Genomic DNA, 19,466 nt, shown 5'->3' on the forward strand with positions numbered 1-19,466 from the left:
CTGCTAAGTATTGTGGCTATAGAGGAGTTACATCTAGAGCAACTAGATCACTACGTGCAACCGTTCACACCAGGGTTGCAAACAAAAGTGTAATAATAGTCTTTTAAACCCATGTTTATCGCAACCCCTATTTTTTGATGTTGCGGTATAGTCAAAATGTGTTACCAAAATGACATAGATGATATTTTATTTTAACTAATTAATAATTATTTACATAGAAATGAAATTATAATTGAAATATATATTTTATTTATTTTTAGAAATTAATAATATTAGTGTAGTGATTTACAATATTATATTGATAAATTTAACGCCTTATAAAACACAACAATCCATTAATTAGTTGATATATTAATTATTATACGATATTTATATTTTTTTAATTTATTTATTTCTCATAATTAAATGTTAAAAATAATATTTATTAAAAAAGAGAAATTAATGATTGAAATAATCAATATAGAATTGAAATAATCATTTAACATAAAAAAATAATGACAATTTTATAAATATTTTCTTTAATCTTTCGAAATAGAAAATAATTTTATTTTATTTATAAAAATAATGTAGTCAATAATTATATGTTTGAACTGAACAAATATTTTGAATAATAAAAAATATTTTATAATTTATGAAAAAAAAGATAGCTAAACACGCCAAATTTTTTTGATCCCGCCTAGTCCAAACAATATTGCGGCCTTGTCCAAAATTTTATTTTGGCTCCAAGTCCACTAAAAACATTAATTTCACTCCAACTTCCCCTATTACTCATTTCAAAGCGGCAGAAAACTAAGTTAGAATTAGTGAGGAGCATTCGGCTAGTGAGGGAGGGGGAATTTATGGCTTGTTCAATTAAGTGGGAGATTGGGGATTTAGGGCTTGGATTCAATTAAGTGGGATATTGGGGATTTAGGGCTTGGATTCAATTTAGTGAGGGATTAGGGATTTAGGGTTTGGATTCATTTAAGCTTGGATTTAGGGCTTTTGTGGGAGGTATTATCCTTACTCGATTAGTTCAATTTTGAGTGTTTTATATATGTCTGTTTATCTCTCTCTATGCCCTCTCTCCCCCTCTTGTATGCTCAATCTCTTTACAATTTTTTTTTTATTTTTATGTGTGTATATGTGTTTGTTTTTATTTTTATCTCTTTTCTATGTCACTCCCCCTCCTATCTCCCTGCCAATCTCTTTGCTATATATGTCTTTGTTTAATTTATATGGAAGTGCAGTTTTTTTTTGTATTTTGTATCCAACTAACACTTTTTATAGGCTCTCATATGTTGCTAATTGTTGGATCTCTCAGCTGCGATACTTGCACATAATAGATGTGAAAAAGAGTGTAAATTACATTGTAAGTTGGAAGATATCCTTGTCCAGGATAGTTTTACTTGTCAGTAATTATATATGACTATGAAAAAACTTATTTATCTATTGTATCAATAAATACATAAATTGTGACCCTGTCCATCAGTAGATCTCTGGGATCTTCTTTGAATTTATATTCGCTGATTTTTTTGATAGAATGACAGTACAACAACATATCTATTATGTTAACAACAACAGATCAGCAGAATTGAGCACGGTCAACACATCAAATGGACCTCTTATTTTAGTTGGTAAGTGGTGTCACCATGAACAAGTATGAAATGGTATGAATCTATGTATCTTGTGTGGTTAAACAATTACAATTACTTAGCAAGCACTTCTGCTGTTTTTGTTATAAATAGGGGAATGGGTGGCTGAATGGGGAATTAAGGCAATAAAAGATGACTACCAAAGATTTGGCAGTGCACAACTAGGTTTATACGGGCGTGCGACATTTTGGTGGGCTTACCGGACTCTCAAAAATGTGAATCAACACTGGAGTTTGGAGTGGATGATCAATTAATTACAAAAGAAGAAAGTGATGAGGTAGGTATAACTTCATTGTTTCAACTCTGTTCAGGTCTGTTTTTAGGCTAATTTTTAACACATGCTCACCAAAATGTTACTCCTGGCATTTTAACTTGGTTTTTTGGGTATTCATGGGACTCTAATTGAAATAGTTAAAAAGATGGACTTAGTAAGTGTGCATGTGTAGACCAGCCGCTGAAATGGATCACTGTTTTCTCAACTGTGAGGTAACTCGTGAATCTCAAACTATAAGGATAGAGATTGTTATAGTGCTACCTGATTGATTCTCTCTTTTGTTTTGTACTATTATAACGATTGAATGCTTGCTTCCAGTTCATATAATGTGTTTCTAGCTTAATATGTTACTTATACTTCCGTTATAAAATTTAGGATTGTTGTATATAAACCGTGATGGTAAGTTAATTTGTTATGACATTCCGAGTCGTACAGCTGATTTAATTAAAATATGTTTATCTGGTTCGGATCCAGAATACTCTCACACATTTAGTTGGCACGTACAAATTCCGGTTTAATATATTACATTATCTGCCTCTGAAATGATCTCATTTGAGTGATATTTGTTAGTGAAATCTTGAAGTGTTACGGGAATTTAACTATTCTACTATGTTCATATAAAAGTTTTTAAACCACCTGCGAAATTTCATTTTATATGAATCAAATAGTATTATCAAGCGTTCTAAGCTTTTTTCTTGGATTCTCTTTGTGATAGATAGTGTTGAGAAAGGAAATCTCGGAGTGCCACTGTTACCTGGGCAAGGATGTTCATTTCACAGTTTCCGTACAAATACATACAAACTAAGTTTTATGGAGAGTCCATCTGGGATGAAGGTCAGTACTAAATATATTACATGCTTTAATGATGGTGCATTTACTTGAATATCCTTAACTAAGGATTTTATATGTCAAATTGTATTCCTAAATGAAATTTATTATGGCTATATGTATAATTACTATCATGATCTCTGTCTAGATCATCCTTTTCACTCATGCTAGAGCTGGAAATCTTAGAGAACCTTTAAAGTATATCTACGATCTGTATGTTGAGTATGTTGTGAAGAATCCAATTTACTCCTCAGGAACTCTTATCAAGTGAGTGATGATATTTGTTGATGAGGTTTTTCTCTCTTTGATACTTTTCTTAATATTGGACTGCTTTTGTTGTATTAGTGCGCCTAGGACTATAACTTGGCTGGTTTAGGAGAAAAACTTAAAGTTCCTTCATAGAAGAGGATGAGAGGAAACTTTGAGTATTCAGTTTGTAAGAGTACGTAAGTGCAATTACGCTAGATATGTTAGTCATGTTTGTAAGTGTCATGTGCGGGTGTAATCTGCATATAATTGGTTTTGTAGTAAATCTGCATGGGCATATAGAATGTGGTTGATGCCACACAATTCTTTTTTTTATCAGCCCATACAAATGTTGTATTACTTTAACTCAGTTCTAGATATAAGAGACTTAGAGTTATAGTTTGCACCTGAAGTACAAAATCAGTACTATCTACTTTCTTATTTTCACTGTTATATTTAGGTCATAACTCTGAACATGGGTCTTCTTGTTGCTGGAACAAAGTATCGTGGAGAATTTGAAGAAAGGCTTAAGAAACTTATGGATGAAATTAAACAAGCTGATGATATTATATGATTTATTGATGAGGTGCGCACTCTAAATGGAGCAGGAGCAGCAGAAGGTGCTATAGATGCTGCGAACATTTTTGAGCATGCACTTGCAAGAGGGGAAGTACAGGTAATTTTAACGCTTACATTTTCTTCGTTGTTCTTATCTCACTTAAACCTATTTAGTTGTAATTATGAGGTTATTTTTTTATTATGAGATACAAATTGAAGTTATTTTTTGTACCATGTCTAGCTTCAGTTTTACGGTCTCATTATTATAATCAGTCTTTATATCTTGCATTGGCTACTTTACAGAACATCTTGGGGAGCATCCTTACAGCCAGGGATCGCCTGCTAAAACCTGGTGGTCTTATTATTCCTTCAAGGGCAATGGTATGGACGCGTTTAATTTAGCATCCTATGACATGGAATACTAACTTTTTAAGAATGTTTTTGAAGAACCCTTGAATAATATCTCTTACTACTAATAGTAGTAAGAGGTAAAGCTATTTTAACATTATTCAACTTGCTAAACCTCAAACCAGAGTTGATCCCTTGTTGCTGAAATTGGACTTTTGAATGATATGATTTAAACCAAAATTAATGTTGATTGTATCTTGCTTTGTCTCCCTGACAGATACAGTGAGAAAATTGATTTATGGCACAATGTGTATGGAATTGATAGTGAGTATACATATAAAATTACCTATAATAAATCGCAATTGGCTGTTTACTAATTGAATTTGTAATATTTGTCATTAGTAGTATTTCAGTAGGCATGTCAAGTATAACTAATTTCAGTCATGCTTTAGTTTTCATATCAATAGTTCAGTGTTCCGTAATATTATTTTGGGACTTTGACCTTGTATAGAGTTAGGATTCTACTTTGATCAACATAATAGATTTTGGAAAGTGCCCCCAGTGTTTTTTTTTCTCGTGGTTTGCATTTTCTAATTGATAAGAACTATTTTTCTAGTCCTCTAAACATTGACTTGGAAACCTTTTATGTGTTGTAGTGTGTGTTATGGTACCTTGGGCGATACAAGATGTGTATGAAGACCCTTGTTAATTCTTTTTTATGTAGTAGATTACTAGTCTTGTACGTGTCTTTCTTTACTTGTAGATTCTGGTTTGATATTAATTTTTTGTATGACAGAAAATATTATACTAGAATTCAAGCAAATATGAATGTGGCTCACCATGGAGAGAAACAACTAGACGGAAGAAGAATCATTGTCAAATAAAGGCCAACAAATACCATGTAATTTCATAGCATTAGTAAACAACTGCATGCGAATGTTCATATAGTATTGTAATAATCCTATCAAAAGGCAAAATGTAGTCTCATTGATTCAAGTTTATTTATATAAGGATGGTAGTATGGTGATGGTGAAGGTGGTGGTAGTATGTGGAAACTGATGTTATGGTTGGTGGACTGATGTTTATGGTTTGTGGATTATGGATTGTGTTAGTTTTAAGACAATGGTCTTATTTATGGGCATGTTAATTTACAAACAGTTCCTAACATTTTTTTTGTAAAAGCGTTGCAATAGGTCTTTATAGTGTTTCTAATAATCACTAAAAAACATTACTAAAAACATTAAAAAGCGTTGCATAAAACACTAAAAAGCGTTGCAAAAAGGTTGCATCGATACCCCACATGTGAGCCCCATTATGGGGCCCACAAATATTGCACTGATAGCCCAAACCCTACTGTAACACTTTTCAAGACCTATTACAATCCCATTGGTGTTGCAATAGCACGTTTCTGTAACGGATAACCAAGGGTTGCAACAGGGTGTCACCGGGGTTGCAAAAAACTCTATTGCAACGCCTAAAATTGTAACCCCGAAAAAGAGTCGCCATAGCCTTTTTTGGCCTTTAGCAACGCTTTTTTGGCCCTTAGTTACGGTTTCTTGGGGTTGCGGTATCCAATCTATGGCGTAGTGGATGTTAAGACCGCGTTCTTACATGGTCATCAAGAGGAAGACATCTATATTGTTCATCCAGAGGGATTTCAGGTAGCTGGGAAAGTAAACCTTGTTTACAAGCTTATAAAAAGCTTGTATGATTTAAAGCAAGCACCAAAATAATGGTATTTGAAGTTTGACAGCTTTATGATGAAGAATGGGTACACGAGGAGTGCTATGGATCATTGTTGTAACTTTAAACAGTTTGATTCATCTTATATCATATTGTTGTTGTGTGTTGATGATATGTTAATAGCAGGATCAAATATGAGGGAAATTAACAGTTTAAAGAGATAGATGTCTGAGGAGTTTAAGATTAAGGATATGGGTACAGCAAAACAAATACATGCTATGAGCATCAGAAGGGATAGAGCTGAAGGTATTTTGAAATTATCTCAAGAAAAGTATATTGAGAAATTGTTGCAGAAATTCAGTATACAGGATGCGAAGACCGGAAGTACACCGTTGGCGATTCACTTTAATCTCACAATGAAATAATGACCTAAAAAGGATGAAGGCGAGAAAGAGTTTTCTAAAGTTCCTTATGCGTCTGCAGTTGGCAGTTTAATGTATGCTATGGTGTGTACAAGGCCAGACATTGCTCATGCAGTGAGAGTGGTTAGCATATTTTTATCTAATCCAGGAAGAGAGCATTAGGAAGCAGTCAAGTGGTTGTTACGCTACTTGAAAGCCACGTCCAAGGTTGCACTATGTTTCAATTAAAAAATATGTTATCTTAGAAATGGTTTTCTGATGCAAATTTCGGTGGATATTTGGATATGAGAAAAAGTACAACGGGTTATATTTTAACTTTAGGTGGCACCGCAATTAGTTGGATGTCACGAATTCAAAAGAGTGTTGCTCTTTCAACCACAGAAGCAGAATATATGGCTATCTCTGAAGCTAGAAGGAGATGATTTGGTTGAAGAATTTTTTTGAGGAGTTGGGAAAGAAACAGGCGGACAGTGTTTTGTATAGCGACAGTCAGAGTGCTATTCATCTTACAAGAGAGTTGATAAGAAATAAGACTTTGTCCTTGATGAAAATCCTTAGTTTAAAGAATCATGCAGATATGTTGACTAAGGTGGTTACGAGTGAAAAGTTGAAGCTTTGCGTAGCTTCAACTGGCCTTCAGAATTGATTGATGAGAAGTCACTGCACTATTTAGAGTTATTGATTAAAGAATTAATTTATTATACTTAAAAGAGTGAAGTGAAGATTGGCCAGACTCCATATGAGATATTGTTGGGTTTGTGGAGTCTATTACCATGAAACTATAGACTATTCTGATGCATATTCAGATTAGTTTATGGATTAGTCTACTTTTCAGATTTGGACTACAATTTTGATTTAGGCCTAATTTTCTCTCTTATAAATACTGATGTAATTGTAAAATCATAACACAACAAATGATGAGAAATCAATGTAAAATTAGTGTGGCTTGAAGAGTAGGAATTTCTGAACCACGTAAATCCTTGTCTTGTGTGATTATTATTTATATTCTTGCTCTTATTTATTCACTTTGGGTTTTGGTTTCGTTGTTGTATATTCAACATTAAACTGACTCAATATTTATCAAAACAAGTGTCTAGCCAAATTTGCCTTATACTGTTTTTTTCCTCTTTTATTTTAATTGATTGTGCAATGTCTATTTTCTTAGGCTTTCCATGTTACCCATGTAACGAGTTTTGGGTCATTGATTCCCAAACCAGATGATCATAGGGCATTAAGTGTTGAGACACCCCTAAGGACTTAATAACCAAGTAACAATGGAAACAAAATAAGACTAGTCAATTTACTACTTATAACAATTTTTTTCTTCTTTTTTCTTCTTCTTTTTTTAGCAAAGGCATGATTCGACATTGTTCTGACATGTGAGTTCTCTCTGTCTCTGGTATCGAAAACTATGTCACCCATCTTCCCAACAAAGACCTCGTGAATAGTGTATGGCGTCTCGGAATTCAAGGCAAGATCTAAGTGTGATGCAGGTTTGTGAAGATCATTATACTTAATAAAATGCAAATCTTCTATAGGCACTATACATATAAGATTTTTGAAAAATAGTCAACATCAACTAATAACTGAGGTCCAAAGTAGGCAACCTAACTAACTTCCTAATTTTTTTTGTATTTTTATTTTTCATTTTTTTTTCATTTTCATTTTTTTTAATGAACCAAAATAACAAATTCAAAACTATTCACAACTAACTCCCCCCATATCAGAAATCTATATTATCCTCAATGTAAAAGAAAAGGATAAACAAAAGAGATAGAGGTTTACCATTCTCCCGCCATGGTGAAAGAGGAGAAACTTGGTGGTCTCTAAAAATCCTGTTAAGAAAGAGGTGATTATACAAGGCAAAAAAAACATAGTATACATGTATCCCCATATCATGACTTAGCATATCACTAAGTCGGGAAGATTCAACACCAAACCAATCTTACTCACAACTTGATAGATCAACAAGATCCACCCATTCCACATCCTTTAATGATGGATACTCAAGAAAGAGTTTGAGCCGATGACCACTGACTTTAAACATACAGTCATCTTTAGGATCTGGGATATCCACAACTCCATGTGGATATACTTTGTGAATAAAGGACCATCCCACCAAAATATTAGTTTTCTAGGAAACTGATGAAGATGAGGGTTATAGAGGAGGACCGTTTCAACTATACTGAAAGTTTTGAGTCTTAGTTTCTTTTCATGAAACTTTTTGGTACGATCCTTAAAAATAGGCAACTTTTGTAAGCGTCATTTCTAAGTTCATCTAGCTCACTCAAATGGAGCATCCTTTGGGCCTAAATTTTTTCTAAGTAAAAATTTAGTTCTTTAATGGCCCAAAGTGCCTTATTCTCTAACTCAATTTGAAAATGACATCCCTTCCCATATATCATGCGAAAAGGTGACATACCTAAAATTTTCTTAAAGGTGGTTCTGATATGCCCATAAGGCGTCGAGTAACCGTTTGGATCAATCCTTTCTATTAGAACTAACAGTTTTCTCAAGAATAAGCTTAATTTGACGATAAGACACTTCGACTTGGCCACTAGTTTGAGGATGATAAGGGGTGGCTAAACGATGCTTTACTCCAAATTTGAGGAGAGAAGCACAATGTCTATTATTAAAGTGGGTAACCCTATCACTAATGATTGCATGAGGGTTCTCAAAGCGACTAAAGATGTTAACTTTGAGAAAATTTACCACGAGTTTTTGGTCATTAGTGTGTGAAGGGATTGCCTCAATCCACTTCAAACATTCTTGAAAGCTTATCCAGAACCTTAAATTGAATCAACTTACAAACTACTATTTCCTTCAAATACATGTGAACCAACTTGTCCAATGAAAACATTTCATTAACAGGCAGAAAATGAGCTAACTTAGTTAGTATGTCCACTATTACCCAAATAGCGTCATGGTTCACTTTTGTCCTTAGTAATCCGACTATGAAATCCATAGATATACTCCCATTTTCACTCTGGAATCTCTAGTGGTTGCAATAATCCACTTGGTCTTTGATGCTCCACCTTAACTCTTTGACATGTATAACATCTGCTAACCCTTTCTGCAATCTCTCTCTTTCTATCTGGCCATAAATAGTTATCCTTTAAATCTCTATACATCTTGGTACACCCTAGATGGATTGAATACTTAGAATTGTGGGCTTCATGTAGAATCTCATTCTTTAAGTCTGTCACTGGTGGAATCTAAATTCTGGAAGAAAAATTAAGAACACCTTGATCATCTTTCTGGGTGCATAACTTTCATGGTACAGTCAACACATTCAATCTATCCTTTCTACTCAACACGTCTGCCATTATATTTGCTTTTCCTTGGTGATAGTTAATCGTACAATCATAATCCTTGATCAACTCCAACCATCTTCGTTGTCTCATGTTAAGTTCCTTCTGCGTGAATATATACTTCAAACTCTTATGGTCCGTATAAATCTCACACCTTTCTCCAATTCCAAGTCATGAGTAGGATACTTCTGCTCATGAGGTTTCAGTTGTCTAGACACATATGCAATAAGTTTATCATGTTGCATCAGTTGAAAACCTAATCCCTTATGAGAAGCATCATTATAGATTACAAACTCTCCTTGATCATCTGGAAGTGATAAAATGGGTGTCGTGATGAATCTCTTCTTTAACTCCTGAAACCTTTTCTCACACTTTTTCATTCCATATAAACATCTCATTCTTCCTGGTAAGCTTCGTCAGGGGTGTTGTAATCTTTGAGAAATCTTGAACAAACCTTCGATAATATCCTACCAACCCTAAGAAACTTCTCACTTTTGTTGGTGTTTTTGGTCTTTCCCAATTCATAATAGCTTCAATCTTTACTGGGTCCACTTTGATTCCCTCATTACTGACTATATGTCCTAAGAATTGAACTTCCTGCAACCAAACGTCATACTTTGAAAACTTAGCATACAACATCTCCCTTCTTAAAATTCCCAAAGCTATCCTTTAATGCTCCGCATGGTCCTCTTTTGACTTCGAGTAAATCAAGAAATCATCTATAAACACGTTACAAACTTATCTAGATACTCCTCAAAGATTCTGTTCATCAATTCCATAAATGCTATTGCTGCATTGGTCAATACAAAAGACATTACTAGAAATTCATAATGACCGTACTTAGTTCTGAAAGCTATCTTCGGTATATCCTCAGGTTTAATCTACAACTGGTGATACCCGGATCTTAAATAAATCTTAGAAAAGTACTTTGCCCCTTTTAATTGATCAAACAAATCGTTGGTTCGAGGTAACGAATACCTATTTTTGATAGTAAGCTTGTTGAGCTCCCGGTAGTCGATATATAATCGCATGCGTCCATCCTTCTTCTTAACAAATAACACTGGTGCACCCCATGGGGATACACTAGGTCTAATCACTCCTTTTTCCAATAATTCTTGCAATTGCTTTGCTAATTCCAACTTTTATGGGGCTTTGGATACAGGTTCTATTCCAGGTGCTAAGTCGATTGTAAACTCAATTTCTCTATCTGGAGGAAATCCCGGTAAGTCGTCTGGAAACACATCTGGAAACTCATTGACTAATGGAATATTTTCAAGTTTTACTGGCTCCTGACTTCTAATTATTACATAGGCAATATAATACTCGCACCCCTGTTGCAGTAACTTTTTAGCTTGAATCATAATTAAGAACTTCTTTGCTTGCCTCTGACCTCTAAACGTTACTACTTTCTTCTCCGGCGTCTTCAGAATTACCTTCTTTGCTTAGATAGCCAGTCCATTTCTAGAATAATGTCACATTCTCCTAACTTAAACGGTATCAAATCAACACAAAACTTACTGCCAGAAATCTCAATCTCACAATCGCTACACACTTGATTAACAAATATACGCTCTTGATTTTCTAATTCTATATTCATGATCTCATTTAACAATTCAACTGGGAAATTTAATTTATCAACAAAATCTTGAGAAATGAATGATCTAGTTGCTCTCGAATCTAGTAATACTTTGACACACAAAGAATTCACATTAAGCGTACATTCCACTACATTTGTGTCCTAAATATCATCCTTCACAGATATATCATAAACTCTAGCTTTTGGAGGATAATTCATTATCGAAGTAGATCCCATGATTCTCAACGCATTATTGACTGGGGCTGGTGTTTTACAATCCTTTGCTATGGGCCCTGGTTTCCCACACATAAAACATGTATACCCAATTGCTTGAACCTTGCCTGCTTGATTCCTGATAGGTTGATCTTTATATGCTAGCTTTCTGGATGGTTGATTCTGGAACTCCCTTGAATAGTTCACCTTCTGGTTGCATCTATAACATACCACATTCAGCTTATTACAAACTCTTTCATGTTTTTTCCATAGACCTGGAACTCTGATAAAGATGGCCTTTGCTGATTCGGCTGGTTTCCAATGGCTGGACGGTTGCCTTGTCCTCCGTTGCCTACATTTTGCTTCCTAAAATTAAAATTCCTTCTTGGCTGAAACTTCCCCTTCTTCTGATTACCAAAGTTTGGAAACATCCCTGCTTATGATTGTCCTTTACATCCCTCAAACTTTCTTTTCTTACTCTCCTTCTCTTTATGTGACATTTCACTCTCTGTCTCTGCAATCATGGCTTTCTGTACTACTGTTGCATACGTATCCAACTCAAGTATAGCTACTTTCCCTCATCCAACTCAAGTATAACTACTTTCCCTCTAATCCACGGTTTAAGGCCTTGTTAAAATCTCTTAGCTTTCTTCATGTTTGTGTCTACATAAGATGGAACAAACCTAGACAATTCTTCAAACTTACTTTCATAATCTCCTACTGACATGTTTCTTTGCTTCAATTCTATAAATCTCAATTCCATTTGATCCTAAAAAAATTGAGGAAAATATTTCTCCAAAAATAACTCCTTGAATCTATCCCAAGCAATAACATTTGTACCTTGCAATGTTTTAATAGTCTCCCACCAATAGGTGGCTTCATTCTTCAGATATTTACTTGCAAACTCCGTCTTTTGTTCTTCTCTCACTTTAACTAAAGTAAATGACTTCTCAATCTCATTCTACCACACACTTGCTTCATTTCGATCCAAAAACTTTTGAACTCTGGTCGATTCACCACCTGGAAAGTCTTAAAAATGACCTGAGGATTGGCCTGTCTGTGTTGTTATTGAGTCAGGTTAATAGTTTGTTGGCCAATATTTGAAAAATCTGGGCCACAATTGGGTCTATGGGACCTCGGTTTGCATTCTGGTTATTATTGTCTTGGTTGTTGTTGGTTTCTTCATTCTTGATGGTAGAACACGTGTTTCTTCTAGGAGGCATCTTCTGTAAAAAATCAAACAACTTATATAACCTTTAATTCAAATCCTTTTTCTTAAAAAATGTTTTTATAAAATAGAAGTATTTCTTTTTGAAAATATTTTCAATCATTCAACTACGTAAATTGCATGCTTCTTTACAGAATGTAAACAATCAAGGGAAAGGGTATAGGTTATCCCAAGAGTTTATAAGTGGTCCAGTAAATAAAGTTAGATAAACAGGTGCTATAATGTAAATGACAATGCTAGAAAGAAAAGGTACTGATATATATATATATATGTATGTCAAAGTTGATAGTACAAGCATGAAACACTTTAGCAAAAACAAAAAGTACAACATGCCTACCCACTAGTCAGCAAGTCTAGTCTATATATACAAAACAAAAATTTGTTGATACACACTACACCACTAATATACATATAACATATGTCATAACAATACTATCATCTAGCTCCATGGAAACTCTGGCCCTCAAAACCTCACAATCTCCTCTAAAACCATTTGGCCCACTCTGCAAGAGCATCTGGGGCGGCATACTCACAAGCAGCTCCATGTAGACTAGCCTCACCTACCCTCCAGAAGACATGAATCTCACTCCTAAGCTCCCTCGTACTCCTTTCAACATCTGTAGTCCTCAGAATATGTTGTAGCTCTCGAATCTGTCCTTGCAGATTCTGTCGCTCTGTAAGATATGCCTCAAACTGATGGTATAGAATAGGGTTTGGGGTAAACTAAAAAGATACACTGACAACTGAATGTACGATAGAAACAGAATCAGTCGGTGGGGGTCCTCGAATAGGTGGTCTCATATCAGGGGGTGGTAGATTAGCTCGAAGAGGTGCAGTTGTCACAACAAGAGGTAATATAGCTAACACTGGTGGAAGAACATGGTGTGGATCAGATCTAGGCGGGGATGGTGGTCCATAAATAGAAGGCTCCAAATGATCAGATGGTATAGGGATAATAGAATCTGCCATCGCTGCTATCTGAAAATCAGCACCACAAGATAAGAATCTCAAATCAAAACAGGAATCATACCAAAACCTACTATAAGTTGCACTCTACCTCTCGACGTCCTATCTTTCTATCTCTTATCTCTAATCCTAACCTTCTACCCAAACTCGAAAATATAGGATTATTTTATTGATTTATAACATTTAGCTCTTATACCAAACATGTGACGTCCTCCAAACCCGGGTCAGAAGTTTGGGGTTCATAACACACACAATATAAAACTATATAAGAAATATTATATGCAATGACCCTACTTTAAACAACCATGGATCGCAACAGGTCAAAGTATGAAACAAGCTAAAACCTTAATTTACATTACATCGTACTAAATCCCAACTAGTTTAACTTACAACTGATAATTAAAACATTCATACAAACTTGAAAAACTCAAAATTCTAGCATAAAGCTCCTGCTAGCTCTTTCCAACTCAACCTGGAATCTTAGCTCGCACACTGGTCTGGGGATCCTCGCTACCAACAGTTTCCTTCTTAACTGGAAAAGAACATAAAGAGGTTTCCAAGAGTGAGCTAACTAGCTCAGCAAGTCACAATGACAATAACTGAGGATAAGTAATGATAAAAATGAAATAATTCAAAGGAATCAAGTTTTCTTTTAAGCAATTATCAGAATTGGATGTTCACTTTAATTTATTTTTTAAAATAACAAGGTTATGCTGCTGATCAGTCACGCACTAATCCTGAGCAAGACACACAGCTCTACTCTATATACTGGATCCAAGGCACACATTTGGCCTAATACGACCACGAATCTAGTCTGACCATGAATCTAGTCCACATTTAGAAAACCATCCAATTCTATAACAATTCAATATGATAAACAATGTATTTAATAAAACAAGATCATAATTAACATTGATAGGACATTTTCCTCAAAGCATAATGTAATTCATGAGTATCGTAAAGGTATATCAAGGTAAGTATGAAGAATGGCTTCAATCCTGTAAAAGAATCAGGTAATAGAGAACAAGGGTTTATTGGTTATAACAGGTTTGGTTATCTGATGTTACAAGGTATTGAAGGATACATGAGCTTCTTTATATTCAAGCAGTTCTGTTAGATATTAAATATAACACATAGGGGGTGAATGTGTTTTGGATATTTTAGCCTTTTTTTAAACTATTGTGGATGGTGAACAAAGAAGATTAACTTGTAGAGATATTATCTTTAACATAATTATTAAAACATGCACAAAAAACATAGCATTTTCAAAACTCACTTAACGTTATATTAAAATTAAGTATGTCTTGCTTCAAATTTCTTCTCTTACTATTGATATTTTCTATTCAAGATGGTCAGGAAGGGTGAAATAAATTCCAAATTAACCTCCTCAGCTTCATAGTACTTATTATGAAGCTGCAAGTAATTAATTGGCTTACTGAATCTTTCAAACACATCGGTAACGCTCTCCTTTGGTTTTTCCATAAAACCCTCATACTGAGAAACCAGTATTCTCCTTTGATTTGACCTAACTTCCTCTATACCTTCACACAGTATCTCAATCTTCTCCCGGATTTGATTGGTTGTGTCACAGTTGACAATATTGTCGTACATAACATTTTCAAATGACTCTATTAGAATTAATTGTGGCCCATTGTCAAGTGAGACTTTTTCTTTCTCAATGTCTATATATTTTGAAGGATCTTTAGGACCATAATAATGAGCTGGGATGATCATGTCCATCTGTAGATTGTTCAAGCCTTTCCATAGAAGTGAAAAGTCCATTTTTCAGAATATGGATGTACAAGGGATTGGCCATCCTTAGAAATAACATCGTCTTCTTCTTCCATAATGTGTAGTCAGCCTTAGCAAAGGCTGGTATATTTATACTTATTATCTTTTGTGTATTCATTCTTCCAAGATATTGATCTATTTACTTTCATATTTTGCTTTGATACCATTTGTTAGATATTGAATACAACACGGAGGGGGCTGAATGTGTTTTGGATATTTTAGCTTGTAGAGATAATATGTTTAACAGAATTAAACAAACACGGTATTTTCAAAACTCACTTAACATTAATTTATGGTTTCTTTTGTAAGTAAAGAACTCAGCTTCTATCTTGAGAGAGTTACTAGAAAATCTAGATCTGTTTGTTACAACTTAAAACAAAGGACCAGTGTTTACTTTATAGATTAGTAAACACAGGTTTACACAGCATGCAATAAGATATACTAAACCCTACTTTAAGTTATCTCTAAAGCTTTCCAATTCTGGCTTAGTGAATCTTTGCAAATCATGAAGGTCTCTGACTTTCCTTTGTCAGTTAATCTTAGCCCTTGATCTTGCACTCTTCAAGCTCCTTTTGTAGACCTTTTAATCTAAGTGATTAGATCGTTTGTTAATTGATAGTCTTGAATATTTAACTTGTTTGCATTTTGTACTTGATGTTCATATCGAGATCTCCAGTTTGTTGTGTAGAGAACTGACATCTCGACAAGTATAATGACTTATCGAGATCTTTGAGTTCTCTAAAAGTGTTTTGACTTATCGAAGTCTCTGAGTTCTCTATAAGTGAATTTGGCTTGTCGAGGTCTGTGAGTTTTCTATAAGTGCCTTTGACTTGTCGAGATCTGTGAGTTTTCTATAAGTGTCTTTGACTTGTCGAGATCTCTGAGTTCTCTATAAGTGAGCTTGACTTGTTGAGGTCTCCAAATCTCTGCATGTAGAAATTGCTTGTCGATATCTCTGAGATCTGTATATGCATTATGACTTATCGATATCTCTGAGAACTCCAATGAGAAATTGACTTGTCGATATCTCCAATCTTTATATCTTCACTTTTACTTGTCGATATGACTGAGTTCTCTATATACAAAAATGACTTGTCGATATCTCTAATCTTCATATCTTCATTTGACTTGTCGATATCTTTGATACTTCTCTATAAGCCATTTTGGACTTCTCGATAAGTCATGCTAGAGTTCTCCAATGACTTCACTATATGACTTGATCTGTGACTTGTAGATATCTTGACTTAGAACATTTTTCTTAAAACATATTTATTCAACTCCAAGCTTCTTCACCTTTTCTCTGAGGCATGATCTTGTTGATCTTCTTCTAGAGTTTATTCTTAGGCTTGAGACTTTTTACAAAAAATACTCTGGTCTGGCCTTTAACATTTTTACAGATCCAAGTAATACAATACAAAATCCATATTTAGGCTATCATACAACTAAATCTTAGGGTTGTCAATGTGACTTAGTCTTGGTATAGTACAGGCATGTCTTGCACAATAATCTTCCCCAATTTTTTAGAAGATTGCTTATCACAAATTCATGCCTGGTAACAAGACTAACCCCCAAGATAAAATGAGACAATAAAGGTTACAAAAATTGACAAAATAAAAATATAGCTTTTATATATTGAGAGATTACATGAGTTTGATAAGTACATTCATCACATGAAATTCTCATAGTCTGGCTCCTTTCTAATAAGGTCCTTAAGATTTAATAGCACTTGAAGTTCCTCAAAGATTTCAGTCCCTCTTAGAGCTTCCACAAGCTTGAGCCAATCATCCGATGAATAACAATTCAAGTAACCAACTCTGAATCTTGAGAATCTTTAAACCTTTCTGTTTAAAAAATTTCCATCCTTAGAGATTATGCTCATCCCCTTTTCCTTGAGCTCATTTGATCTTTATTCAAACATGGCAATTTCTGCTGCATACTTTATATCCCTTTCTTCCTTTTCATCCTTTGTTTTTTCTCTTCTTTTATCTCTTACTTTCATCCATACACACAACACAACCCTCCATGCTCTTTTACTAGTGTCCTTATCCTTCATCAAAATAATCACCCTCTTGATTTCCGTGGTTGAAAGTGTGTCCATTAAATCCTTTCCAAGTAAAGTGTAGGAGCCATCATGCTAATAAATTTTGGCTTCCCTCAATGATACAACCCAAACTTTGACCATTTCTTCAGCTAATTATTGAAAGTAGTCATCGTCAGGGATGCACCAGTTTAATGGTAGAAAATCAGTTGTATCAAAGAAATTCCAGATAGCCCTTTCTTCAACTAATAGCTTATTTGGTTTTCCCCCAACAATTTTGAAATGAGTTTTGATAGGTGGCTTAAATGAAGATAAGTTTGAGAATTTCTTTAGAGTGGTTTGGCTAGAGGTGATTGGTATTTTAAGTAGAGTGTTTGCAGTTTGTTTATACAAAAATATAGGCTTAGAGGTCAAGGGAAGTTGAGTGTTTGAGCTTGTAGGTTTAGTGGATCGAGAAATTTGGATTTGGATTGGTAGGACATTCTTTTGTTCCTTCACCATATTCCTTCTTCTTCTTTTTCCTTCTTTTATCTCCCTTTTTCTTGTCATCTCTCTTTTTCTCATCCTGCTTCTTTTCTTCTACTTTGTTACTAGTTGCTTTAGAAGAATGACTTGGATTTGAGCCAGAAGGTTTTTGCTCATCATGCTTATACTCATCATCATCCTTGTCATTTTTCAAGTTAAATCATGAGTTTGGCAATATGGTATCCGCATTTTGAAGATATCTTTCCAGATTTCCTCTTACACAATTCTTTGGAAATATGAAGAACTTGCACTTTTTCGTTGTTGAACAGATGTAGGATGCCCCCTTTCTTCGATAGAGATAGGCTTCAGGAAAAGCAACTATTTGAGCCTTCTTGAGTTCATTTAGCAGTTGGGTGTCCTCTGGAATTACTGGATTAATTATGTCAATAATTACATCCAGCTCAGATGCTCTCATGGTTTGAAGATTTGAGAGAGACACCTGTAGACACAATCATTCACATAATAAAGATAAATTATGTGTCTTATTATGCCATTTATACGTAATTAGTTATAAAACCCTAATGGTTACGTTCTATATGTATTCTATATTATCCGGGTATTTTCAGGGTATTTTTCAGATATTTTATTTCATATTTAAAGCCTTTGTATCAAAAGTTATACGACCTGAACTATGTTTTAATAGCTGAACTGTGTCAATATTGAAACGTTATTTTCCTGATTCGAAACGTGATAGAATATAAGCCAATCGAGATTCATCTAGACTTGTCTTTTGTAGAGCCCACCGGTGCAGATTTTAGATAAGAAAAGAAAGAGTGCTTAGGAATAAGTCTGTGTCCTTAGTGTGAGTTTTTTGTAGGAATCCCAAGCGGTTGAAGAGTCGACCTGGGAGTTGGAAAGCAAAATGCGAACCAACTATCATCACTTGTTTTCTTAGGTTGACTCTGAGGATAGAATCCTGTTAAAGAGGGAAGGATGTAATACCCGGGAAAATTATGTGAAATTTATATGTTAAATAAATAAATGTTAAGTGTTTGTATAAGTTAAAATGTTCATTGCCATGATATTACGTGTTATTAATGCTATTTGTGTTCCCGTGTGGAGAAGAATACTTTTTGATGGATTAATATGTGTTTAAACTGCAATTATATGGATCAATCTATAATCTGGACTCGTATTTATTAGCATCTTTATCGAGGTACTCATTTTATCTCGTTTTATGTGCATTTGAATGCATTTTTATGTGTTTCGGGGTTTTCTGTTAATTTAAGAATCGTTTCTATTTTTCAAAAATCAACGAACCGGGACCCCACCGGGACGTTAAAGCCCACAAAATTCATGTTTTTATTTTTATAGGATTATATGTATTTCAAATACCCAATATTCTTGCATTTTTGAATTATTCACAGTTTTTGGGAAATTTTGATAAAAAAATTATATTTTATCTCTTTCAAAATTATTCCCCGTAATTATTATTTTGGGATCTAATTATTTTTAATTAGGGGAATAAAAACATCCTTAATTAATTTTGGGGATATAGTTTTAGGTTTAATATAAATAGCATATTTTATCATTTTATTTTATTTTTATTTTCATTTTATTTTCAGAAATTCAAGAACATAGACTTTAGGGGTGAAATTTTCTGCATAAACTTTGATTCATGATTTTGATCGATTCAGGGAACCAAATCTAGAGCTCTAGTAATCAAAACGATCCGTGTTTCAAGCCCTTTCGGTTGATATCAATATCGTAATCTGAGAGTAAGTATTCATGAAAATTGATTTTGGGATTCTTGTTCTTGAATTTCAATTTTTGATTTGTGATGATTTGTTGTTGATTCTAGGGATACAAATAGCTTTGCCATATT

General features: G+C 34.2%; 2 protein-coding genes across 10 annotated transcripts; both read left to right on the forward strand.

The window, feature by feature from the left end:
• The first annotated feature begins 782 nt into the window (after nucleotides 1-782).
• On the forward strand, nucleotides 783-5,022 carry LOC141661578 (uncharacterized). 9 transcript variants are annotated; one of them, XR_012550033.1, is made up of 9 exons: nucleotides 783-993; nucleotides 1,304-1,351; nucleotides 1,522-1,616; nucleotides 1,728-1,911; nucleotides 2,046-2,120; nucleotides 2,628-2,742; nucleotides 3,443-3,658; nucleotides 3,844-3,921; nucleotides 4,685-5,022. XR_012550033.1 is itself a non-coding variant. In XM_074468588.1 (8 exons), the coding sequence occupies exons 3-6, from the start codon at nucleotides 1,907-1,909 to the stop codon at nucleotides 3,447-3,449; spliced, it is 246 nt and encodes an 81-aa protein (XP_074324689.1). In that variant the 5' UTR covers nucleotides 783-993; nucleotides 1,522-1,616; nucleotides 1,728-1,906; the 3' UTR covers nucleotides 3,450-3,658; nucleotides 3,844-3,921; nucleotides 4,685-5,022. The 9 variants fall into 9 exon arrangements, 1 of the variants encoding a protein (XP_074324689.1); XR_012550030.1 differs by having other exon boundaries at nucleotides 1,304-1,616; XR_012550034.1 differs by lacking the exon at nucleotides 1,304-1,351 and having other exon boundaries at nucleotides 2,624-2,742.
• Nucleotides 5,023-5,795: 773 nt separating this feature from the next.
• On the forward strand, nucleotides 5,796-6,415 carry LOC141660650 (secreted RxLR effector protein 161-like). Its single transcript, XM_074467638.1, has 3 exons — nucleotides 5,796-5,877; nucleotides 6,016-6,116; nucleotides 6,239-6,415. The coding sequence occupies exons 1-3, from the start codon at nucleotides 5,796-5,798 to the stop codon at nucleotides 6,413-6,415; spliced, it is 360 nt and encodes a 119-aa protein (XP_074323739.1).
• Nucleotides 6,416-19,466: the final 13,051 nt, after the last annotated feature.

Source organism: Apium graveolens, chromosome 5 (assembly GCF_009905375.1).
Source record: "Apium graveolens cultivar Ventura chromosome 5, ASM990537v1, whole genome shotgun sequence".
In the NCBI taxonomy this organism is placed as follows: Eukaryota; Viridiplantae; Streptophyta; class Magnoliopsida; order Apiales; family Apiaceae; genus Apium; species Apium graveolens.